This window comes from Schistocerca serialis, chromosome 3 (assembly GCF_023864345.2).
Source record: "Schistocerca serialis cubense isolate TAMUIC-IGC-003099 chromosome 3, iqSchSeri2.2, whole genome shotgun sequence".
NCBI lineage: Eukaryota > Metazoa > Arthropoda > Insecta > Orthoptera > Acrididae > Schistocerca > Schistocerca serialis.
The window spans coordinates 368,281,579-368,305,031 of NC_064640.1; the positions used below are offsets into that span (position 1 = coordinate 368,281,579).

General features: G+C 42.0%; 1 protein-coding gene and 1 long non-coding RNA gene across 2 annotated transcripts in view; both read right to left on the reverse strand.

Moving 5' to 3' along the window:
- Positions 1–1,476: 1,476 nt before the first annotated feature.
- On the reverse strand, positions 1,477–5,187 carry LOC126470189 (uncharacterized). Its single transcript, XR_007586145.1, has 2 exons — positions 5,055–5,187; positions 1,477–3,589 (listed from the first exon to the last, which is right to left on the reverse strand). It is a non-coding gene; the product is annotated as an uncharacterized LOC126470189 (long non-coding RNA).
- Positions 5,188–5,286: 99 nt separating this feature from the next.
- The window catches only part of LOC126470868 (protein let-756-like), a 223,195-nt gene continuing 205,028 nt past the window's right edge, over positions 5,287–23,453 (reverse strand). The window contains exons 3-5 of the mRNA XM_050098883.1: positions 5,733–5,948; positions 5,345–5,666; positions 5,287–5,303 (exon numbers count right to left, since the gene is read on the reverse strand). Coding sequence (XP_049954840.1) covers positions 5,287–5,303; positions 5,345–5,666; positions 5,733–5,948 — 555 coding nt within the window. The remainder of the gene's footprint in view (positions 5,304–5,344; positions 5,667–5,732; positions 5,949–23,453) is intronic.

Genomic DNA, 23,453 nt, shown 5'->3' on the forward strand with positions numbered 1-23,453 from the left:
ATTGCGAGAAACGAGGCACTTCACAAATCGAACAATATGCTATGGAAAAGAGGGTAGCTTTCAAACATTTGAGCTCTAAACACAGGTGGCTTCTAAGAATTCGTGTCGGTTTAGACAGAGGAGGTGAGAGGCTCTGATGAAAGTCATGTTATTTGAACCAAAATTGCGGCTAGAATTCCACATTAATAAGAGGTCAGTCTTACGACCCTTATTAAAAAGAACGTTCCCTGTGAAATCTTTTAGCCACTTAAGACGCACTGTTACTCCAGCCACTTATAGTGTACCAAAGCAGTAAGAGAGTTGTGTGTAAGTAACAAAGTGGTTGAATTATGCTTTCTGCGCAGAGGGAGACGGAGGATATTTGTCTTCGTCGCCTTTTTGGTTTCTATTTCTGTCCCAGAATAAACGCTCCAGTTATTCTCTCACAAGGTAAATGGTAACGCTAAGGTATGCTTCTCATGAATGCAGTGCTTCTACTTCTGAATCTCCCTTCGAGAACTAGCGCTCTCGCTTATTACGGCTAGACGTTTTTAGGCTAGAGTTTCTGGGTTAAACTCTACGACATGTCCACTTCATATCTGGCTATATGGAATATAATTTAGACAGATTGTGTAACTCTCAAACAAATGTTACACTCTGCTGGTTTTCTTTAGACATATGACACTCCATGTAACACGTCTCAAGAGGCATTGATATCGACAAAACAATTCCAAATTTTTTTCTGGTTTCTAGTATTGTAACGCTTTCAGCGCTAGGTCAGAATATGAAAGGCTTTATCATCTTGGATATCTGCGAGGTCAGTTTTTCTTCCTACCATCTCGACTTTATCACCACTTATGGGAAGCAATGCTGCTTGAGTTAAATGTCAGTGATTTATGTACAGTCTCCTCGGAGTGTTTCGCATCTTCACTGTTTGTGTATTGGTTGTCTGAGGTGACTGAAATAATCCAACAAAACGGCCCTAATAGTAGCCAGTTACATGAACATGAAATATTAATCACGCCAATGAGTCTAGCTTCAGGCCAATGAGTCTAGCTTATCTCTCTGTGTCCGGCCGAGTGGTTCTAGGAGTTTCAGTAAGGAACCGCGCTGCTGCTACGGTCGCAGATTCAAATCCTGCCTCGGGCATGGATGTGTGTGATGACCTTAGGTTAGTTAGGTTTAAGTAGTTCTAAGTCTAGGGGACTGATGACCTCAGATGTTAAGTCCCATAGTTCTTCGAGCCATTTGAATATTTTTATCTCTCTGTCCTGCAATCTGCCATTGTTTTCTCGAGGTTCATTTTGAAATAGACCTGATGTTGCATTTAACAGAGAGAAGAGAGACATAGCGATGTTATGTTGATTAGGGTATTGATATGTAATAGTTTTTGAAATCAAATGCTGGCAACAGCAATTGAGTAAGGATTGTGAAGGGAAGTGTTAATGGAATGGAAGTGTAATTCGGTTGTTGTTTCTCACAGTGGAAAATACTATATTGTTAATCAATGAATTTATTTTTATTTATTAATTTATTAATATTATCTTGTTTCCTGAAAATTTAACTCTACATGCATTACACGTGTCTTTCTAAATGCAACATCAGTTGATTCCTACAGCGGTAAGAAATATACATCTGTTAGAACATTTCGGAGGGACATATTCATTATTTTCTTCTGCTTACGATTCTCTTATTACACAATAAACATACATTACTGTTGACACATTTTACGGCGTACAAAAGATTCATACTTATCAAATACAAACAAACATTTAAACACATTACAGATTGCCTCATATAAGTTTTAAATACTTGTCAAATAAATTATATCTGTAAATATCAAGGTCTTAGAGACAAATTAATTTTAATGTTGTAATGGCAGTGAAATTTTCTAGCATACATAGTAGTACAGCCTCTATGAAATGATTTAGAGCTATGATCCATCTCATCATACAAGGAATTCTTTGCAAGGCACTTACATATTTTTACGACCACTTTTTAGTAGTGTAATGGTAAAACACAAAAAATAAATGAAAAAACAAAATCACTGTTATGTGTTGAATATAGTACTTCTTCAACAGTGATGAGATTCAAAAATGTCTTTAGTGCTGACGAGAGGGAATGTATCCCACTAACACGAGAATTAATAAGCAATTTCTAATTAAGATATATACTTTCAGTACTTCAGAAATTAAGTTCTTGGCACTGTGACATTAAACGTGCTATGCACGCAGAACGGCTGGATAAATAGGTGTACGGTATTTCAGAGAAACTTGCTTCTTCAGCCTTAGTCAGTCATTTGTTTGTGAAAGATTCATTTATTCTATTGAGGTTACAGGTAATTAGCTCTGAATATTAGTAGGATACTGAATTGTCTTTGGCATTTTGTCTACATACATATTCAGTGATTTGACTAAAGTTCATGTAGGATTATGATGATATTTTGTAATGAATACATTTTAAAGTTAAGCAGTTACATTTTATTGAGGTGCTCATTTAAAACTAATAATACTGCATCACCATTGTCATCTATATTATGTTATTACCGTTAGATGATTTCAGCATTCGGTGGCGGGAATGTCAGCAGCTGCTGAATCGACTGCATTTCATGAAGATGATTTCGTTTTTTGTTTTTTTTTCAGTTCAATAATCTTGAAGAATAGTTATTTTGTTGTACATAAATGTTAGAAAGTTAGTACGAAAATTGTACACTATTTTAAGTTACTTTTTGACCTTTAAAATTATCGGTTTACTGACATTCAATTTCACAGTAGGTAATACTAAAACACACCTTAATTTCATAGTGTGATAAATTCTTAAATATGTTTACTGTTCTTCATACAATACCCACGAACATACATGACAAAAATATTTTTTATTCTAGTGCCATTGTGTCATAATTAGTTTTCAGAAAAATTGCAGAAGATACGCCCCTTCCACCGACACAGCTGTTACTGTAAGCAAGGTGTTTTAACACCTATTAGATAAAAGTTAGTTGTCTGTTTTTTCTACGGCACACTCAAATGATTTTTCCATGCTCATTATTACAATATTGTATGTACAAATAATTATGCTGAACGAATTTAATTGATATTTTCGTTTGCCATAATTTTAAGGTATTTGATATCCTAAAAATAATTACATACTGCATGACAAAATCAACAGGGAAACTGAAACCCATACAATGAGCTTTTTCGCTTTGGGCGTCTCTTATGAGACGTGGAAAAGCCGTTACTGCAGAAGCAATTATGGCACTGTCTCTCTCTCTCTCTCTCTTTTATTATATTTTTTTTATGATGCACCTACGGCCCAGGAACATTAGCTCCAAATATTTTGTTAATCTTCTAGGAAATATTTGTCGTTGATCCTCTGGATGTTAATTGCTTTCCACAATTTAAATCTCGGTCTCTGGCAAAAGTATTTTGACCTACTCCAACACAAAAATGCCTCGCGTATGGTCTGTGTCATCCGCACGTTTCATTTCTATCGTTACAATGTCCCTGAGTAGTTCCGTCTTGCTCTTGAGTGAAACGTGATACCACAATAGTAAACATTGACGTCTTTCATGTATTTCGTTCCTTTCTTCGATCTTCGCTACAGCACAGTTTCTCTGAAAAGATATTTGGACTTTAGAGGCAATTTCACATATAAATTACATTCATTCGCATTCAGACATTCAGTACTCACTGCTTACGCACCCTAGAGTATTTCAAATTTTTCTTGTTTTACCGAACTTAACTGGAAATCAATAGTGGCACTGTGTGGCCTGAACTGCATTAAAAACAGAACTTCTTCTTGCGATGACTAAAAAATTTTACAAAAAATCGACAATTTCTAAACGATGCGAATAAACTGTTTCAACTAATTTGTGAATGGAGCACATACAGTAGTACATTAATGCAGTGTTCATTCGGGTATGTTCAGTACACGTTTGGTGGCAGCTCAAATTCTTAGCTACTGGGTGGGTCGCTGGCGGGCCAATATTTAAGCAATACTTGATTTTGTTAGGTACATAATACTGATAAAACTTACACGCAGCATATGAATGTATGGTAACGTAAAACTTAATTAAATACGACGATAGTAAATTTTCACACACACGGCTGAAACAAATACTGTGACACAATATACTTCGGGAGCGAGCACAACATTTTAGATCTCGGGGATCGACGAAAATATACACAAGGTTGCACTGCGCTCATTGGGAACCAATTCTGGTATACAAAAAACTCCATTTTGGCCGACGTATCGCGGGGAGATTATTGTACAGCGGTAACATATTTTTCAGACCGTGAATACTGAAGTGTTTCCGTAATCGAGCTTATTGTACAGAACAGTGTGTGACAGATGTACAGGAGAGAGAAGTTATTCGAAGTAGTCCACTGAGCGCACAAAAGTAAAGGAATTGGAAGTCGCGCAACCCAAACCGCGAATGCTGCCGTTCCAAACCTTTTGGGCCTGTCTTTAGAACACGTTCTTGTGATCGTATTTAATACACAAAAGTGGCAACTGGCTCTTTTGTCGTAGCAGACGGAATTCACTCTTACTACGACTGTGCGACAGAGCGAATAGTGCGAGAGGGTGCCTACGCACGTGTCGAATAACGAACGAGCCACCGAATTTCGCCGAACGTACCCGAAGACGGAGCTCTGTTTGCGGATACGTTAGAACGTCTCATACACGAGGGCGGGAAGACACGACTAACTTTTGACGGATACAAAGAAGGAGGGACAGACGGAGAGAGATCGCTCGTTCACCGATTTCAACTGACACCGTCTCGGGCAGCCTACGTAGCAGAGCCATCTAAATGCGCGACGTTTCGATGTCTTTACTCCACCGGCAATCCCAGACGACTCGGGTAGTAAATTTTGCCACAGTCTTCCCACAATCCAGCCAGGACGTACGAGGAAAAATCTACTAAAAAGCCTACTGCGGGAGAGAGAAACTGGCGGCTAACAGACGAGACAGAAAAAAGGGAAAAACGGAAAGGCCTTAGACGTAAATAAAATATATACACTATATACAACAATGACGTACACTTTTACTGCAAATAATACAATCGAAGAGTAATCTACCTTGTAAATCTATTTATAAAAGAGTCTGTGTGTGGAGAGAGTGTGAGCACGCAGGGTGTCGCGAGTCGAGTGGAGAACGCTGGCCGCGGCGAGCCACAGGGGTGCCGTGAGTCATTGCGGGCGGACCGTGGTCGCCTCCGCCGCGGCCGCCGCCGCCTCCGCCGTCAGTCTTTCCGCGGGCTCCGCGCTGCCGCTGCCTTCCAGATCTCTTTGGTTCGTCCGGTCCTTAAAACTAGAGTCGGCGGCGGCCTGCTTGCGGCGCCTGGCGCGGCCGCGGCTGCGGTCGCGGCCCCTCCGCCGCTGGCGCTGGCGCTGCCGCTGCCGCCGGCACTGCTCGCGGTCGGCCGCGTCCTTGCAGCGGCGGCGGGCCTTGCCGCCCTTGGCGGGCCGCCGCGCCTGCCCCTTGCCCCGGCCCTGGCAGTCTTCTCCCTCCGGCTCGCCGTCGCGGCAGCGCCGCTTCCTCTTCTTGCGCTTGCGCCGGCGCCGGCAGCGCGTCTTGTCGCGGCCGTCGGCGTCGCCGTCGGCGGCCGCGTCGTCGGGCGTCTGCGCGGGCGCCCGCGACACGGGGCACAGCTGGTGGTGCGCGTGGTGGCGCAGCGGGTGCGCCGTGGGCTGCGGCTCGGAGCCGGCCGCGGTGGCGGCGGCGGCGGCGGCGGCGGCGGCCAGCAGCCGGTCGACGGCGGCCTGCGGCGCCGGCTTGGTGAGCGTGCGGGTGTACGTGCTGAGGCGGCGCAGCGGCGCGCCCGCCCGCACCTGCACCTTGCGCGGCAGCCCGCGCTTGTTCAGCGCCACGTACAGCGTGCGCCGGCCGTCCGAGTAGCGCGCCGACGTGTACGTGTTGTAGTGGTGCTGCTCGAAGATTTCGTTGAAGATACAGTCTTTCGTGAATTCTTTCTGAAACATCAAAGTGAACGCTCGTCACTACTTCTGACATAAATTTTCTATACAAATACGGAAATCTGCAACCGGTCACTTCTCTTATAACGAGCAATAAATAATGCAACAGCTTCCTTAACGTAACTTTGTATAATTCGTATTAAGTTAAGAGAAGAGAATGTACCGGGTGATCAAAAAGTCAGTATAAATTTGAAAACTTAATAAACCACGGAATAATGTAGATAGAGAGATAAAAATGGACATACATGCTTGGAATGACCTGGGGTTTTATTAGGGAAAAAACACACACGCAAAGTATTGCTAGACCCGTGAAAGATCTCTTGCGCGCGTTTTTTGGTGATTATCGTGTGCTCAGCTGCCACTTTCGTAATGCTTGGCCGCCCAGGTCCCCAGACCTCAGTCCGTGCGGTTATTGGCTTTAGGGATACCTGAAGTCACAAGTGAATCGTGATCGACCGACATCTCTAGGGATGCTGAAAGACAACATCCGACGCCAATGCCTCACCATAACTCCGGACATCCTTTACAGTGCTGTTCACAACATTATTCCTCGACTACAGCTATTGTTGAGGAATGATGGTGGACATATTGAGCATTTCCTTTAAAGAACATCATCTTTGCTTTGTCTTACTTTGTTATGCTAATTATTGCTATTCTGATCAGGTAAAGCGCCATCTGTCGCACATATTGTGAACATTTCTATTTTTTTGGTTCTAATAAAATCCCATGTCATTCCAAGCAATTGTGGCAATTTGTACCTCTCTATCTACATTATTCCGTGATTTATTCAGTTTTCAATTTATACTGACTTTTTGATCACCTGGTAGATGAAGATGAAATGGGAGATACGATACTGCGTGAAGAGTTTGACAGAGCACTGAAAGACCTGAGTCGAAACAAGGCCCCAGGAGTAGACAACATTCCATTAGAACTACTGACGGCCTTGGGAGAGCCAATCCTCACAAAACTCTACCATCTGGTGAGCAAAATGTGTGACAGGCGAAATACCATCAGACTTCAAGAAGAACATAATAATTCCAATCCCAAAGAAAGCAAGCGTTGACAGATGAGAAAATTACCGAACTATCAGTTTAATAACTCACAGCTGCAAAATGCTAACACGAATTTTTTACAGACGAATGGAAAAACTGGTAGAAGCCGACCTCGGGGAAGATCAGTTTGGATTCCGTAGAAATATGGGAACACGTGAGGTAATACTGACCCTACGACTTATCTTAGAAGCTAGACTAAGAAATGGCAAACCTACGTTTCTAGTATTTGTACACTTGGAGAAAGCTTTTGACAGTGTTGACTGGAATACTCTCTTTCAAATTCTGAAGGTGGCAGGGGTAAAATACAGAGAGCGAAAGGATATTTGCAGTTTATAAAGAAACCAGATGGCAGTTATAAGAGTCGAAGGACATGAAAGGGAAGCAGCGGTTGGGAAGGGAGTGAGACAGGGTTGTAGCCTCTCCCAGATGTTATTCAATCTGTATATTGAGCAAGCAGTAAAGGAAACAAAAGAAAAATTCGGAGTAGGTATTAAAATCCATGGAGAAGAAATAAAAACTTTGAGGTTCGCCGATGACATTGTAATTCTGTCAGAGACAGCAAAGGACTTGGAAGAGCAATTGAACGGAATGGACAGTGTCTTGAAGGGTGGATATAAGATGAACATCAACAAAAGCAAAACGAGGATAATGGAATATAGTCGAATTAAGTCGGGTGATGCTGAAGGAATTAGATTAGGAAATGAGACACTTAAAGTAGTAAAGGAGTTTTGCTATTTGGGGAGCAAAATAACTGATGATGGTCGAAGTTGGCTAATGGTTCAAATGGCTCTGAGCACTATGCGACTTAACTTCTGAGGTCATCAGTCGCCTAGAACTTAGAACTAATTAAACCTAACTAACCTAAGGACATCACACACATCCATGCCCGAGGCAGGAGTCGAACCTGCGACGGTAGCGGTCACGTGGTTCCAGACTGAAGTGCCTTTAACCGCACGGCCACACCGGCCGGCATGGTCGAAGTAGAGAGGATATAAAATGTAGACTGGCAATGGCAAGGAAAGCGTTTCTGAAGAAGAGAAATTTGTTAACATCGAGTATAGATTTAAGTGTCAAGAAGTCGTTTCTGAAAGTATTTGTTTGGAGTGTAGCCATATATGGAAGTGAAACGTGGACGATAAACAGTTTGGACTAGAAGAGAATAGAAGCTTTTGAAATGTGGTGCTACAGAAGAATGCTGAAGATTAGATGGGTAGATCACATAACTAATGAGGAGGTATTGAATAGTATTGGGGAGAAGAGGAGTTTGTGGCACAACTTGACTAGAAGAAGGGATCGGTTGGTAGGACATGTTCTGAGACATCGAGGGATCACCAATTTAGTATTGGAGGGCAGCGTGGAGGGTAAAAATCGTAGAGGGAGACCAAGAGATGAATACACTAAGCAGATTCAGAAGGATGTAGGTTGCAGTACGTATTGGGAGATGAAGAAGCTTGCACAGGATAGGGTAGCATGGAGAGCTGCATCAAACCAGTCTCAGGACTGAAGACCACAACAACAACAACAACAACAACAACAACTCCTACCCAGTGATAGATACAGAAAAACCTCAAAGAGGGGGCGCTAAAGATATCTTGCGCTACCTTCACTTTTACTGTTATAAAAAATAGTCAAGTCACATGCAAAGTTTAAGAAAGTTTTATTTCAACTGATTATACACCCATGTGTACCGGTATGAAATGAGCGTTAAAATACAAATGTGTCGATAGGGAACATTTGTTGTGAACGAGCGTTAATTTTTTGTTTGTTTGGGGGGTATGAAATCCTTCAAAGATATTTAGTATACATCAAGTCATGGAACAAACAACATCATATGTTTTCATCGTGTTAACAATGTCGAATTTTGTACCAGAAAGTGATGATTTGCGGAAAGTATTAATTTTTTGTTTTCATTTGAAAAAAAGTGCTGCAGAGTCGCATCGAATGCTTGTCGAGACATATGGTGATCATACTCTATCGTAAGCAACATGCAAAAGATGATTTCAACGGTTCAGAAATAATGATTTTGATGTAAGAAATGAAGAACGTGGAAGACCACCAAAAAAGTTCGAAGACGCCGAATTGCAAGCAATATTGGATGGTTCAAATGGTTCTGAACACTATGGGACTTAACATCTGTGATCATCAGTCCCCTAGAACTTAGAACTACTTAAACCTAACTAACCTAAGGACATCACACACATCCATGCCCGAGGCAGGATTCGAACCTGCGACCGTAGCAGTCGCGCGGTTCCGGACTGAGCGCCTAGAACCGCTAGATGTTGCACAACAAACAAATTCTGACCATTTGATAGCTATGGGAAAGATCCAAAAGTGTGAAAAATGGGTGCCACATGAATTGAATGAAAGACAGATGGAAAACCGAAGAACCATTTGACACATTTTGCTTCAAAGACATGAAAGAAAATCAATTTTGCATCGAATTGTTACTGGAGTTGAAAAATGGATTTATTTTAAGAATCCTAAACGGGAAATATCGTGGGTTAATCCGGGACAACCATCAACATCGACTGCAAAACCAGATCGATTCGGCAAGAAGACAATGCTCTGTGTTTGGTGGGATCAGAAAGGTGTGGTGTATCATGAGCTTCTAAAACCAGGTGAAACTGTGAATACTAATCGCTACAGACAAAAATGATCAATTTGAACTATGCATTGATCGAAAAAAGACCATAATGGGCCAGAAGACATGGCAAAGTAATTTTTTTACACGACAATGCACCTGCACACAAAGAAAAACTGGTTCAGGATACGATCAAAACACTTGGCTAGGAGCTGCTACCCCACCCGACGTATTCACCAGACTTGGCCCCTTCCGAGTACCATTTGTTTTCACCAATGGGGCACGAATTGTCTGAGGAACAGTTCGATTTATACGAAGAGGTCGAAAATTAGGTGTCTCATTGGTTTGCTTCAAAAGACGAACATTTCTATTGGCGTGGTGTCCACAAATTGACAGAATGGTGGTCAAAATATGTAGAAAGCAATGGCCAGTACTTTGAATAAAATGTTTTTACTTTTCAATTCAAAATTAGTGTTTCATTTTCACAAAAAAACGCTCATTTCATACCGGTACACCTTACAAGACAATGCCATCTTATGACATAAACAAGTTACAGTTGTGGTTCTCTTTCTTAAATGATGAATTCTAAGCTACCAATCCTCCTGGCAAATTGGTTAATTATATCGCTAATAGGACAATCAATGTCATGGTGAGTGTTCAACAGAGCTAAGCCATTATGTCAATCCTCATTCATTGTCGAGATAGAAAGTACAACTACTCAATAACTCGATTCAGTCGAGTCGACTGACGAAAGAAACGAACGAATAGCGTGCAGCCTGACTGGTGGGGGCGGCGCAGGTGGCAATGAGGCTGGCCGCGCAAGGGGGGGGGGCGCCCAGCGCCCCCCCCCCATATGTATCCGCCACTGCCCCCACCTCAGGAGCTGTACTGCTGTTATTGTGTTGTTCATAGGGCCTGACGATGGCATAATGCAATGCCGAGACCGATTGGCTCTGAAATGAATCACAGATAAAAACACAGCTGTTGGTTTATTTGTTTATTGCTGAATATATCGTCAGTTGTCCTACCGTCCCTCATAGCAAGAATGGATGAAGTGGAAATTACTTCTTTGACCAAATGTTTCAGGAAACGAAAAAAAGATTCCCTAGTTATTACACAATGGATAATTGAGGATTTTCATGGCCAAACGAAGACTGGGAAATGGACAAACGAAATATCAAATTGACCAGATTGAGGGTTAGTTATGCAAAAATAGATTTAATCGCTTGACAATAATCAGGCTAATTAAGGACTACTTGATTAGTGATTTCAAGAAAACGAAATATCTCACGAACAGCTACTACTAGTCTTGTAGAGATAGTTTAAAAAAATGTAAAGTCAAAGCTCAAATTGAAAATTCTCTGCTTTCTCTTGATCTGTATACTCTTAATAGAAACTGCATGCCAATCCCTAATAAAAATACACACATAAAAAAAAAGGTTTTGCATCACCCTGGTTCCCAAACCTCCCGAAGATAGACGTTGACTGTGGATATTGTATCACAGACACAGTCCCTTTGACTGTTCAGAGATATCACTAAACCCGCCCAAACATGTAAACAACCATGCAAGAGCAGCGCCTAATAGTCGGAGGCGTCCGATAGCCGTTCAGTTCCGGTTTTTCCACCAGGAAGGACGTACACGGCTCGTGTTGTCTGTAGTTCAACTATGCCTAGACAGTCAATACCGCTGTTCGATCGCGTCCGCATTGTTACTTTGTGCCAGGAAGGGCTCTCGACAAGAGAAGTGTCCAGGAGTCTCGGAGTCAACCAAAGCGATGTTGTTCGGACATGAAGGAGGAGATACAGAGAGACACGAACTGTCGGTGTCATGCCTCGCTCACGCCGTCCATGGACTGCAGTGGATGACCGCTACCTACGGATTATGGCTCGAAGGAACCCTGACAGCAACGGCACCATGTTGATTAATGCATTTCTTGCATCCACAAGGCGTCGTGTTATGACTCAAACTGTGCGCAATAGGTTGCATGTTGTGCAACTTCACTCCTGACATCCATTGCGAGGTCCATCTTTGCAACCACGACACTATGCAGCACGGTACAGATGGGCCCAACAACATGCCGAATGGTCCGCTAAGGGTTGGCATCACTTTTTCTTCACCGATGAGTGTCGCATATGCCTTCAACCAGGCAATCGTCAGAGACGTGTTTAGAGGCAACCCGGTCAGGCTGAATGCCTTAGACACACTGTCCAGCGAGTGCAACAATGTGGAAGTTCCCTGCTATTTTGGGGTGGCATTATGTGAGGCCGAAGTACGCCGCTGGTGGTCATGGAAGGCGCCGTAACGGCTGTACGATACGTGAATGCATTCCTCCGACCGATAGTGCAACCATATCGGCAGCATACTGGCGAGGCATTCGTCTTCATAGACGGCAATTCGCGCCCCCATCGTGCACATCTTGTGAATGACTTCCTTCAGAATAACGACATTGCTCGACTATAGTGGCCAACATGTTCTCCAGACAGGAACCCTATCGAACATGCCTGGGATAGATTGGAAAGGGCTGTTTATGGACGACGTGATCCACCAACGACTCTGAGGGATCTAGGCCGAATAGCCGTTGAGGAGTGGGACAATCTGGACCAACAGTGTCTTGATGAACTTGTGGATAGTATGCCACGACGAATACAGGTATGCATCAATGCAAGAGGACGTGGTACTGGGTATTAGAGGTACCGTTGTGTACAGCAATCTGGACCACCACCTCTGAAGATCTCACAGAGCCATAAAAAGGGCGGAAATGGTGTTTATGTTGATCTCTAGTTTAATTTTCTGTACAGGTTCCGGAACTCTTGGAACCGAGGTGATACAAAACTTTTTTTGATGTGTCTATACTATACTTCATACTTTATGAACGAAAATTGTAAAAGTAAAAACATTTAAAAGAAAAAGGTCAAACTTTTGTGAAATGATTTGTCTTATAGTAAGAAACGAAATGAAAAAATTTGAGGCAGCTTTGAATGATGGGGATTAGCCGAGCGGTCTACGGCGCTGCAGTCATGGACTATGCGGCTGGTTCCGGCGGAGGTTCGAGTCCTCCCTCGGGCATGGATGTGTGTGTTTGTCCTTGGGCTAATTTAGGTTAAGTAGTGTGTAAGCTTAGGGACTGATGACCTTAGCAGTTAAGTCCCACAAGATGTGACACACATTTGAACTATTTTTGAATGATGCTCGAATTCATCTACAGCAAATGAGGTACCAAATGAGAATTTCAAGTCCAATGTTTAACTTAGTATTCTATTATTCTAAAGAGCACTACATAATATTCCAAATAATTTCACAAAACATTAAACCTTTTTTCATTTTTTAAAACTCTTCGGCTATACCCATACACTAGTTTTCGAACTTTTTCATGCTGATCTTCAGGTGGGATACATGGACGTCATATGTTTACTTGTGCAGTGTGATACTGGGTACTCGCTTGCAACAGTACTTATCATTTTGTAGTTGGTATTAACCTGGCACCTTCGTTTGTGATTACCAATTGGCCAGAGATTACTCGCTTTTTAATATTAATATAAATACAATCCTATTATCACTATAAATATGTTTATCATAACAGTCAGTGAATATTTACATTGAAAGTGAGAAGTTAGTAAGTGAATATTAAAACACATCGAGAGACCACAGTTCCTCCCAGGGTATACAGTGTTCAAATAACTTATGAGAATGCAGCCGCGTGACGTTATCGACAACAGCCGATTTTTGAGACTACACACCCTGTCGGTTTCAAGACAAAATTTCTTTGAAAATGGCACGGTGTACACCTTTTGAATATCGGCAGTTGTCGACGAAGTCACCCGGCTGCAATCCCGTAAATTATTTGCAAATAAATATCGACTATTACGATAAATCTGTAAATATATTTGCCGGCTGGAGTGACCGAGCGGTTCTAGGCGCTACAGTCTGGAACCGCGCGACCGCTACGGTCGCAGTTTCGAATCCTGCCTCGGGCATGGATGTGTGTGATGTCCTTAGGTTAGTTAGGTTTAAGTAGTTCTGAGTTCTAGGGGACTGATGACCTCAGCAGTTAAGTCCTATAGTGCTCAGAGCCATTTGAACCATTTTTTTGTAAATATATTTATCGTGAGAATCGGTGTATATTTATATTCATAGTGGAAATTGAGTAATCTGTGACCATTTGGCAATCACAATGGAAATTTCCTGATGGATACCAATTACAGAACCGCCCATACTCTCGCAGAGCCAGCATCCAGCATCACGCTTTGGAAACAAACATGTAGCTTCCACGTATCCCATCTGAAGATGAGCCTGAGAATGTTCGAAAACTAGTTTGTGACAGTACATGAATATTTTTTTAAAAAAGATACTGGTTGCAGTTTTCAGTATTTGTATTCAATACACAGTCACGTGTTCTAGAACATCCGTAATGGATGAGCTTAAATTTTATAGGTGTTAGTTTACAGCTTGGCGCAAAACCGCTATCCTCACACCAGGAGAAGTCGTAGCAACTTGTAGGTATGTCATTTAGCGCAAACACTACAGCCAGAACTGCCAGCACTGTCCCACTTGCCACACTAACAACGAGGCTACTGATGTTTGCACGCAGTACACCATTACTCGCTTTACTCATGCGCAAAGGCCAGTTTCCTCTTACCGTCCCCCTCCCTCCTATGACAGAGGATATCTCGTGGCGCGGGTAAAGTAATATATCTATTTGACACAGCTAAGGGCAGCGAACAAAATGTTAGTCACCTCCCTAAAAGAGCAGCACGCTACGGAATTGAACACGTAGCTTCCTCGAGCGTATCTGTAGATCAGCCTGAAAAGGTTCTAAACGATGTAAAAGTGTAGAACTGGTACCAGGCGGTCAAGTAATCATCCAACGTTGACTCAAATAGTGGCAGTGTGCCAATCGATTGCATGAGACCAGCGTAGTTAGAAGAGTTGACGTGAAAACGTGACACAATGGCAGAAAACAGCTACCGTGTGTGAGTGAAGAGGAGAGATTTGTTGGTGCATCAACGCGGACTGTGCAACGTGCCTACAAGTAGAGGTGTACCTCTCGCAGCCATGTTAAACGGCGAACAATGGATGCAAAGAGATCCGAACCGATTGTGACCGGATAGGAATGTGGCGCTTTGTCAATGAAAATCGGTTTCATACTCTATAGGAATTGCTGCCGTCAGTGAACTCGGGTCCATCTCAACCACTCTGCGAGTGAACACCGCGAAGCGAACTTAGCGCAATAGACAGATGGAGTCGCGTACCTGGTAAAGGACCATTGCTCACAGCAGCATGTATGGTGAGTGAGGAGGAAAGGTGCATGTGTTGAGGCGTGATAGTATTGGTGATCCTGAACAAAAAAGCTGCAAATGAACATATGCCCTCTTCTTAACCGCATCCGACATACAGCTCTCTTAAAATCACAGGCGTCAGTCACATGTCCTTCTTCACCAGCATTCACATGTAAACATAACCGAAGCGACATTAGGCTATATAGTGTTGTCTTTAGTGACCACAGGTCATTTTTCTGAAGCCACACTTTTTTTCTCCACATACACATTGACTAAGTGGGCCCGCTGCTTCCAGCGGTAGGGTTCCGATGTCTTCACGGTAATTCATTTGTACACCAGTTGGGCTGATGCTACTCCAAACAGGACATTTCAACGTAAAAAACAGCCAAGGTATCCCTCACTACGTGGAATTTCTCGCTCGTATTTTACATGCTTGTGCTCAAGTAAAGGATCGTAAGAATGAGCTCAGGTCAGTAACCCAGCAGCTGTTTACAATAGCTGTAAAATGCATTGCAGTTGACAGTAAACTTTTTAAACATCTTTGCGAGAAAATGGACGCAGTTAAACAAAACATTAGATTACACTATTTAATTTTATATCACGTGCATTTGTCCTGTTCCCCATTGTTTTCATTAGTTTCCTTGGAAAATATTAAGAGCAGGAAATATATTAGTATGTGGTTTTTTGTTCATAATAACTAATACTATTACCCCTCAAAGTTTGTACCTTTCCTCTTGATTCACCCTGTATAAAGATGCACGTGTTCAATGTGTCAATACAGATACCGGACTGTAACGAAATGGAGGCAAATGGTGTGATCCGACGAGCTGCAAGTTGCCCTCTTTTCAAATGATGCTAGGTGTCGAGGGCGGCAACGACCTAGTGAGATCCGTGCGGAGACTGTAATTCAGGTCTAGGGGTGGTTCTGTGATGTTTTGAGGGTGTACTTCGTACCATTACTTGAGCGCCTCATACAGGTCGACAATAATATGAACCAGGATGCTTGTTTCAACATTCTCAATTCTCAATAAAGAGGTGTTGCCCTTTCTTCTAAGTTTTCATGAAGAATATGTTGTGGACACTCCTGACGTCCTAGATGACAACAACTATGTTGACTGTGCTGAACGCATACCATCCTCGTTTGACGAAAGCTCAGGCGCCCTACCGTATCTCGACTACCCTTTAAATCAGTCGATCTTTAACACATGGAGAAGGTCTGGAGCTATTTGGAACAAGAGCTGAAACACAGAACTCTTCATCGCCGAAATGTAGTAGTTGTGCGGGATCTAACCATGAACGAATGGCTTCAGCTGGATGTGGCATACTAGAAGAAACCTGCGGGCTCTCTTCCTCGCCGAACTGATGTCATTATGAAGGAAGGAGGCGGTAATAGTGGGGTGGGATGACTAACTTTGTGTTCGGAGTGCTTACAGGTACGTTAAGCCTCGCACACAACAGCTGCAACCAGCGATAAAATTCACCAAACGGTTACACCTAACACACCTAATACTACTACAAAAACTAGCCTTTCTACATCCTGATCTGCTGCATGAAAAAGAGCCCTACTTTTTATCTGAGTACTTTATCGCAATACTAGTGTTAAACCTACCATAAAGCATACTTTTCCGTATTACTAGGTAATCAAAAAGCATGTATGTATTAAATTTTTACTTAATTACATTACAACGTACACATAGCACTTACTACACTCTATAAACTCGTACAACCCTTCTCAGTTTACATGTTCAGATGCAATTTCTTTTTCCATTTAATTGTGGTCTCAATGCTTACATTGTACGGTTATTACTTTCAGATAAAATTTGTGATGAAAGTTGCCCATCGCTAGAGTTTCTAATTTTCTAGTCAAGTAGTTGAACTATACAACGAGACTAGATGTCCATTGGGATGAAATAAATGTCAGTATCACCGTCTACCAAATGCAGCTGTAAACAACATAACAACGAATAAAGTGAGAAAACAAGACCTACATCTACATGTAGCTCATTACTCTACAACCCATTTGACAGTGTGTGGGGGAGGGTACTTGTGGTACCAGTAACTGACGTCCCCTTCTCTGTTATACTTCCGAAGAGCGCGCCGGAAGAATGGTCGTCGGTAAGCCTCTGTATTAACTCTAATTTCTCGAATTTTCTCATCGCGGCATTTCGTGACATGTATGTAATGTGATATTCTACTCTTCCCGGAAAATACTCTCTCATAATTTCAATAGTAAACCTCTCCGTGATGCACAATGCTTCCTTTGTAGTGTCTGCCACTGGAATTAGTTGAGCATATCTGTAACGCTCTCACGCTTACTAAACGATCCCGTGAAGAAAGGCGCTGTTCTTCGTTTGATCTTCTCTATCTCATGTATCAATCCTACCTTGTAAGGGTTCCACATTGGTGAACAATACTCAATAATCGGACGGGCAAGAGCATTGTAAGCCACATCTTTCGCGGTTGAGCTACATTTCCTTAAGAATCGTCCTATGATCTCAGTCTGGCATCTGCTTTTTGTACTATTTGTTTTATGGGGTCATTCCATTAAGGTCACTCTGGATAGATACTTTTAGAAATTTTACGCTAGGTAGTGTACCATAAATTTGTCATCAATCGTGTAGGTACACAGTAGAGTAAATATTTTCCTACATATGCGCACTATATTACATTTATTTACATTCAGGGTCAACTGCCAAAGCATGCACCATTTGTAAATCCTTTGTAGGTCATTCTGCAAATCGATACTGCCTTCTGGCGTTGCTACTTCATCTGTGAACCGTCTTAAATAGCTTCAGTCGCTTTCTACTACATCATTTATATACACTGTAAACAGCAACGGTCCTATCACGTTCCTTGGGGCATTGCGGAAAATACCTATATAGCTGTCTATTTTGTTCCGTTAAGGGCGACTTGTTGAATTCTGTCTGCAAGGAAATCTTTAATCCAGTCACAAATCTGGTCCGATACTCAGTAAGCTCTTGTTTTTTTTTTTTTCACAAACTGGTAGTGTTCGACGGCGTCAAATGTCTTCCCGAAGTCAAGGAACACGGCATCAACCTGAGCGCTTTTGTCTACAGCACTATGGATCTCAAGGAGGAACGGAACGAGCTGAGTTTCGTAAGATCTCTGTTTGCCGAATCCCAGTTGATTTTTACAGAGGGGATTTTCATTCTGCAAAAGCGGCATAATTCTTGAGCATAAAACGTGCTCCATGAATCTCAAACAGACTGATGACAACGATATAGGGATCTAATCATGAGAATCTGTTCTACGATCTTTCTTGAAAGCTGCAACGACGTGCGCTGTTTCTATTCACACAAAAATATCTATAGTAAAGTGATAGAAATGACGCGGAACGATAACAGGAGAGCACATCACGTTAGTTGGATCAGAGTAGTCAGTCCTGCATAGTTCTCAAGGAAGAGGTTAAAGCTGTCCTATCCGCATCATATGTCAAGAGTACCACGATACACGTGATGCAAAATCAGCTGAAATGCAGTTTGGTTCGGCATAGATGATAATGACGGAAACTATGACTACGAACTTCGTGCCATCATTGGTGTCGAAAGACTGAGGCATCAGTATGGACCTTATCCAGTCCATAAAGATAGTGTTAAAAGAACAGTCAAGATTTAGATACAAATTCGCTGATCAGATGAAGCCGTCTTCCATGTGAGTGGGCTCGTCCATCACAGCTGTCACTGTTAACCTTCTCGCCTAGAAAATCGCTAATTTATGGTCGGGAAAATTGGACAGCGTCATTCTCTAACTATTGGTGTAATATTCGGTGCAGTGCTATTTGGCGTGTGTATATTACTCTTGGTGTGATGAATTTGAAAATGTATGTGCAAATGCCAGAATTATTCGTTCAGCCTACTGTTGCAACCTCATGCGATAAGGAAAATGCGCACTTAACTCGGGTGTTGGTGCCACCTCATTGGTTTTACGAACAAAGAGTCAGAGTTTAACGATCAAAATTCTTAAACATAAGCATCGAAAAGACGTGTTCTTTGTCCCGAGTAATGTGAGACACCTTGCTCAGACAGAAAGTAAAAGGAACACTTGTCTTATGCTGCGTTTTTCATTCAGGGCCAATGTTTCCAGAAGGACGACTGCTGAAGCAAAGCAGATGCAGGCTACCAACATCGCTTTATAGCAAAGCTGTATGTAGGAATGCATCTGCCAAAATGTGGCGGTGATCTTGAGTGTGGCGTGGCTTGGAAAACTAAAACAAAGGCTCTCTAAAAAATGGTTCAAATGGCTCTGAGCACTATGGGACTCAACTACTGTGGTTATCAGTCCCCTAGAACTTAGAACTACTTAAACCTAACTAACCTAAGGACATCACACACATCCATGCCCGAGGCAGGATTCGAACCTGCGACCGTAGCAGTCGCACGGTTCCGGACTGCGCGCCTAGAACCGCGAGACCACCGCGGCCGGCAAAGGCTCTCTGTCAGCTCTGAATATCCGTGGTGAGAGCTCAGCGCCGCACGCATCAGCTTTGCTTCTACGTCAACATCTACATCTATATGATTACTCTGCTATTCACAATTAAGTGCCTGCAGGCAGAGGGTTCAATGAACCACGTTCAAGTTGTCTCCTCACCGTTCCACTATCGAAAGGCGCGCGGGAAAAGCGAGCACTTAAATTATTCTGTGCAAGCCCTGATTTCTCTTATTTTATCAATGATAATTTATCCCTATGAAGGTGGGTGTCAACAGAATGTTTTCGCAATCGGAGGAGAAAACTGGTGATTGAAATTTCATGAGAAGATCCCGTCGCAACGAAAAACGCCTTTGTTTTACTGATTGCCACTCCAATTCACGTATCATGTCTGTGGCACTATCTCCCCTATTTCGCGATAATACAAAACGAGCCACCCTTCTTTGTACTGTTTCGATGTCATCCGTCAGTCCCACCTGATGCGGTTCCCACACGGCACAGCAATACTCCAGAATAGGGCGGACAAGCGTGGTGTAAGCAGTCACTTTAGTAGACCAGTTGTACCTTCTAAGTGTTCTGCCAATGAATCGCGGTCTTTGGTTTGCTCTACACACAACTTTATCTATGTGATCGTTCCAATTCAGGTTATTTGTAATTGTAATCCCGAAGTATTTAGTTGTATTTACAGTCTTCCGATTTGTGTGACTCATCGCGTAATCGAAATTTAGCGGATTTCTTGTAGGACTCATGTGAATAATTTCACACTTTTCTTTATTCAGGGTCAATTGCCACTTTCGCACCATACAGATATCTTATCTAAATCATTTTGCAATTCGTTTTGGTCATCTGATGACTTTGCAAGACGGTAAGTGACAGCATCATCTGCAAACAATCTAAGACGGCTACTCAGATCAGGAACAATAGAGGGCCTGCAACACTACCGGCCGCGGTGGTCTCGCGGTTCTAGGCGCTCAGTCCGGAATCGCGCGACTGCTACGGTCGCAGGTTCGAATCCTGCATCGGGCATGGATGTGTGTGATGTCCTTAGGTTAGTTAGGTTTAAGTAGTTCTAAGTTCTAGGGGACTGATGACCACAGATGTTAAGTCCCATAGTGCTCAGAGCCATTTGAACCATTTTTTGAACCTGCAACACTTCCTTGGGGAACGCCGGATATTACTTCTGTTTTACTCGATGACTTTCAGTCTGTTACTACGAACCGTGACCTTTCTGACAGGAAATCACGAAGCCAGTCGCACAACTAAGGCGCTATTCCACAGGGAAGCAGTTTGGTTAGAAGAAGCATGTGAGGAACGGTGTCTAAAGCCTTCTGGAAATCTAAAAATATGGAATCAATTTGACATCCCCTGTCGATAGCACTCATTACTTCATGAGTATAAAGAGCTAGTTGTCTTTCGCAAGAACGATATTTTCTGAATCCCTGCTGGCTATGTGTCAATAAATCATTTTCTTCGAGGTAATTAATAATGTTCGAATACAGTATATGTTCCAAAAGTCTACTGCAAATCGAAGTTTGTGATATGGGCCTGTAATTCAACGGATTACTCCTACTTCCCTTTCGGGGTACTGTTGTGACTTGAGCAATTTCCCATTCTTTAGGTACGGATCTTTCTGTGAGCGAGCGGTTGTATATAATTACTAATTATGGTGCTATTGTATCAGAATACTCTGAGAGGAACCTGACTGGTATACAATCTGGACAGGAAGCCTTGCCTTTATTAAGTGATTTAAGATGCTTTGCTACTTCTATGTTTCTCATATTGTCAGTTGTTCTTGATTGGAAAGTCCTATTATCAAAAGTCTCTCTCTCTCTCTCTCTCTCCATTCGTTTGTAACTTATGGAAATATACAATTTTATTCCAGTCTTGACGAAATTTTGCGCACTTTACTTTCAAGAAAAGAGGAAGATCACTGTTAACATAAGATTTCGTAATCTGGCTTCAAACGTATATGTATGCAATATATAAAGAGGAAAAGTTCTTCTCAAAAATCTCCAAAAGTTCTTGGCCGATTTACTTCAGATTTCTACACGATTCCATAGTGAACACTTGGGTGGATGTAGGCTATGTATATTTTTAATATAGATATATAGGAGGAATGTTGTTACCAAACATCTCTAAAAGTACTCGAACGTTTTATTTCAAAGTTCTTCACCAATTTACTTCTAATTTATAAATTCAGATGAAACGACGAAGAAAATTAATGAAAACCTAAATGCCTCGCAAACGAAATATATCGTGGTAAACTGACTAATTCCTGTCACGAGAATAAATCACAGCGTCTTGGTGTAGACGTAACCAGATCGCGGGACGAGCGAAAGCTCGAGAATTTGACAGAAAAAAGATTGCAAACTGTTATTTATTAATGTGTTGCCGTTGTTACATGTGAAATACACCCTAGAAGATATTTTAATCCATGTGGCAGTCATTAAACATCCCGGGTAACGACGGGCACTGCAGCTAGTAAATCATAAGAATGTTGTTCCTCCTTTGGTGAAATAAATACAGTCTAGAAATGCCAGTTGTGAAATGTAATTCTAGATTCGTTAAAATCTAGAATAAAAATAATCTAATGAAACAATTTTAGCTCGGTGTTATTTCAGGTAAATAAAAGCGCTTTCTCTTTATGAGAAACATGCACAATATCATACGAAATGTATGCTACCGTCAGAACGTGGGTTTAGACCAAAAATTAGTTGCGAGAGAATGAGTTGTGAATTCGACTAAATTGTGGCTGATTGATTTATTTCGTCGTTGCTAATTCCTATATAACCACCGAGTTCTCAAGACATATATGAAATAAGGCAACATTTGTAGTTCTTGCTGTATATAGCGGAGGCGGCCTCCAAGGCGTGACAGGGTGGTGGGAAGCGGCTGCCCAGCTCGCTGTGTTCCTAAATTAGGTGCCATAGTGGTCTGGACCATAACGAGAAGACGGCCGCCACGCCCACCTATAGATCAGGCGGCTATCTCCCGTCACTGCCAGGGCAGGGCGTGTCTGTTACACTGTGTAACTTCACGTATGTTAATGAATTTATCATTCGGTTCTTGACACGATATTATGTATATTATTATACAAATATTTCGGTAGGTGAGTTCCATTGTGCTCACATATTTATTTATGATCTCGGTTCGGCTTCGAAGCTCGACGTCAGATAAGCCACGTGCTATATAACGTCTAAACCCACGTTTAACGTAAGAGAAAAGAGACAACACGAGGAAAGTTTCATAGGTTCTCAGCTCTGGACGCTACTGCGTATTTCCTACACCGCTAAGGAAACAAGAAAAAGGATCACCAATCTCTATTAGAGAAAAGTTCTTTCCTAAGAACAGTGATCATATCTGGGAATAATCTGTCCTAGACTCAGAAATATTCAATAGCATCACGTTTTCAACAGAAGTTTCTAGTGAGTGTAGGTCACGTGTCACCCAGACGCTAGATCAGGTCAGAATATTTTGAATATTTTTAACGAACATTAACATCTTCGAGTGAATTTATATTACGTGAGAGTTTCTAATCTACTAGAATGAAAACGATACAGAACTACGTAGTTGTTCTGTAGCTGATCCTGATAATGACGGGAAGGAGGTCGTCAAAAGCTCACATTTTACTTTAAATGCAAGATTAGCCAGAATATTGTAGTATAAAATGTCTTTTTGGAAAGCTTAATTCACATAAGTAATAGTTGTTGTTACTGGTTTTAAGGAGTTCAATCACACGGTTATTAAGCCGTTCCTAAAATACTGCATGACGAATATCGTTAAAATCTTTAAGACTGTAAAATTGAAATAATAAAATATTCTTTAAATGCCAGATTCACACATTCGCAGTGCAAGTATTCCTTCTGCACAGCAGTGTGCCTAAGTGCAGAGGAGTATGCTAAAGAATAATTTATCCGCAGACGTGTTAACATCATTTTTACTGGATGAGCCATCTAAGTTCTTAACTTTAATATTTTCGTAACCGTAATGCACAATGAAATAAGTGTTTCAGCGATAGATAGTGCCCCAGTGCACCAATATTTTGCTGTATATTCCGTGCATTTAACTTCCTAATCTGCTGAGACACTGCAATTATATTTTATAAATCAAACTGTATGCTTCCTCTCCGGCATTCAGAATGAAGA